This window comes from Nicotiana attenuata, unplaced genomic scaffold, assembly GCF_001879085.1.
Source record: "Nicotiana attenuata strain UT unplaced genomic scaffold, NIATTr2, whole genome shotgun sequence".
NCBI classification, from domain to species: domain Eukaryota; kingdom Viridiplantae; phylum Streptophyta; class Magnoliopsida; order Solanales; family Solanaceae; genus Nicotiana; species Nicotiana attenuata.
In genome coordinates, this window is record NW_017670840.1 from 358611 (window position 1) to 362116 (window position 3506).

The window sequence follows — 3506 nt, forward strand, 5'->3', positions numbered from 1 at the left end:
CTCCCCCCTTAATTTAAACCTGAAAATCAATGAAAAAGGGTTGGGGATTTTACCTGCAAGAATGGAGATGAAGACAATTACTTGAAATTTCCCGGCCCAGATAGTTTTGAAGAATCAAATTTGATGAAGATGACTTTCTCTCTAAAGAACCCTCTCTTACCTCACTCTTATTTTGTTCAGAAAACTCGTTAAAATGAGGGGTTGGGGTATTTTATTAAAAAGGGGGTCAGGTTTAATTTAGAAAAATAGGTACCCGAGTAAGATATGCGGTCGCACTTTGCGATCACAGAGACGAAATGCGGTCCGCAGAATGGACCGCAAAAAATCTCCAAAAATCTGATCCTACTGTTTGGGTTTGCGGCGGAAATGCGGTCCGCATACACGATTTGCGGTCGCATAATGCACCGCATTTTTGACCAAAAATTTGCCTGGCACATGGACTCATTTTGCGATAGAAATACGGTCCGCATATCAGTTATGCGGTCGAATAATGGACCGCATTTTGACCTTAATTTTAACCAAATCACTGACTCATTCTGCGGTAGAAATGCGGTCCGCATACTTGATTTGCGACCGCATTCTGGACCGCAAAATAGCACTTTTCTGGAAAAACTTGGTTCTTTGATTTTTAAATACTTAGATCATTACTTTGCTGTTGTGACTTTTCTTTCTTTTCTTCCTTTTTTTTCTTTTTCTTTTTCTACACTTTTCTTTTCTTCTCTCTTTTTTTCCTTTTTCATTCTCATTTTTCTTCTCTCTCTCTTCTTTTATTTATCCTTTACGCTTGTGTTTCTTAGCTTTGCTAGCTGGCCAATCCGATGAATAGGATGACAATGCAGCAACCACAAACAATGCAACCTGTGCACCAAATGGCTATTTGTTGCGAATTATGTGGTGACAATCATATGAGTGACATGTGCCCCACGAATCCAGAATCCATCTATTATGTGGGGCAACAGAACAGAGGTCCACCGAATCAGCATGCACAATACGGAAATTCTTACAATCCAAATTGGAGGAATCATCCCAACTTCACATGGGGTGGAAATCAGCAGAATCAGAATCAACATAGACCCCAAGGGGGTTTCAATCAGCCTCAAAGGCCACCCCAACAAATGGAAGAAAGTACCAATGATTTGCTAAAGAAGTTGTTGAGCGACAATCAGCAACTTAGGACCGATTTAAGAAATCTTGAGAGGCAAATGGGGCAGTTAGCAACAAATCAAAACACTAGACCTGCAGGCGCTCTCCCAAGTGATACAGAGAAGAACCCGCAAGTGAATGCAGTAACACTTAGAAATGGGAGGGAGCTAGAGGAAGTGCCAAAGAAGAGAAAAGACAAGCCCATACCTGAGGGGGAGTTGATCCCTAAAGTGACACACGAGCCAAATAATGCTGCTAAAATTCTAGAGCTAGTGGAGGCCCCAAGGCCACCACCCCCTTTCCCCCAGAGATTGCAGAAAAAGAATGATGATCGCATGTTCAGCAAGTTTCTCTCCATGTTGAGCCCGGTTCAATTGAATATCCCACTCGTTGATGTGCTTCGTGAAATTCCAAAGTATGGTAAGTACATAAAAGATGTAGTGGCTCACAAGAGAAGATTGACTGAATTTGAGACAGTTGCACTTACTGAGGAATGCACTTCAAGGGTCCAAAATAAGCTCCCTCAAAAGCTTAAGGATCCTGGCAGCTTTACCATCCCTATGCGAATTGGTAATATTGATGTGGGACGTGTTCTTTGCGATTTGGGGGCAAGTATAAATCTGATTCCCTTATCTTTGTTCAAGCGATTGGGCCTGGGAGCTCCAAGGCCAACTACTGTGATGTTGTAGCTGGCTGATAGGTCGATAGCACACCCTGAGGGGGTGATTGAAGATGTGTTGCTACAAATTGGGAAATTTATCTTCCCTGCTGATTTCATTATCCTCGATATGAGGCTGATGAACTGGTTCCAATCATATTGGGGCGACCTCTCTTGGCTACTGGTGATGCAATTATCAAAGTGAGAGAAGGAAAAATGATCTTGAGGGTAGATGACGAGGAAGCAGTCTTTAATGTGTACAAAGCAATCCAACTCCCCCGCCATTATGAGGATCTCTCAATGGTATCCGTTGTTGAGGTTGATGAGCAAATTCTTGGCACGAGTGTATATCTAGACGATTCTCTAGAGAAAGCGCTTATGTTGTTTGATAGCCCGGGGAGTGATGATGAGGTTGAGGAGATGATGCACATCTTAGATACATCTTGTGCGTACATGCAAGGGATACACCCCTTTGAGCCTTTAAATAGGCCAGAAGGACCTCCTCCAAAGCCGTCCATTGAGGAAGCCCCAAAACTAGAGCTTAAACCTCTCCCACCTCACCTTTAATATGCTTATTTTGGTGACTCTGACACTTTACCTGTTACTGTTTCTTCTGACTTGTCTAAATTGCAAGAAGAGAAGCTGTTGAGAGTGCTACGTGAGCACAAACGAGCACTTGGGTGGACGATGTCTGACATTAAAGGCATTAGTCCAGCCTTTTGTATGCACAAAATTCTCATGGAGGATAGACACAAGCCCAGTGTAGAGCAACAACGCCGGCTAAATCCAATCATGAAAGAGGTGGTAAGAAAAGAAGTGATTAAGTGGCTTGATGTAGGTATTGTATTTCCTATCTCAGACAGCAAATGGGTAAGCCCCGTTCAATGTGTACCCAGGAAAGGGGGGATGACTGTAGTGGTTAATGAAAATAATGATTTGATCCCCACAAGAACTGTCACTGGGTGGAGGATTTGCATCGATTATAGGAAATTGAACAATGCCACCCGGAAGGACCATTTCCCCCTCCCCTTTATTGACCAAATGCTTGATAGATTAGCTGGCCAAGAGTACTACTGCTTCTTAGATGGTTACTCGGGGGATAATCAGATTTCTATAGCCCCAGAGGACCAAGAGAAGACCACATTTACTGCCCCTATGGCACGTATGCGTTCAAGAGAATGCCCTTTGGTCTTTGTAATGCACCTGCGACTTTTCAAAGGTGTATGATGGCCATTTTTACTGACATGGTTGAGAGGTTTGTGGAAGTGTTCATGGATGATTTTTCTGTGTTTGGATGTGTGAGCACGTGATTTTTGCCAAGCTTAAATTACTCCTATAAATTCCTTAGAATTAGGATTTTTCTCTATTATTTGAATTAATTGCATGATTTTGTGCCTTGCTTGCATTTTTGTGTGCATCTTAGTTGCCATAATTCATAAAAAAGTACAAAAATAGTGCATTTGCATCTACACTTCGGTTTTATATTAATATTACTAAAATGAGAGAAAAAAAATAACAAAATGGTCTTTTCATAATTTTAAATTAGGACTTAGTCTATTCTTTTAGAAATTAATTAGTCTAAGTTTGGGGAGTTTAAATTAGGTTTTGTTAGTTTTAATTTTGTAAAGAAATAAACAAAACAAATGAATAAAAAGGAAAAAAAAAGAAAAGAAAAGGATTTTAATAAAAAAGAAAGTGACTAATT

General features: G+C 40.9%; 1 protein-coding gene across 1 annotated transcript; it reads left to right on the forward strand.

Annotated features, from left to right (window-relative positions):
* The first annotated feature begins 1115 nt into the window (after window positions 1–1115).
* Window positions 1116–2368, forward strand: LOC109243801. Its single transcript, XM_019410793.1, has 3 exons — window positions 1116–1563; window positions 1621–1820; window positions 1937–2368. Exons 1-3 carry the CDS (start codon window positions 1116–1118, stop codon window positions 2366–2368), a joined length of 1080 nt encoding a protein of 359 aa, XP_019266338.1.
* The last annotated feature ends 1138 nt before the right edge of the window (window positions 2369–3506 follow it).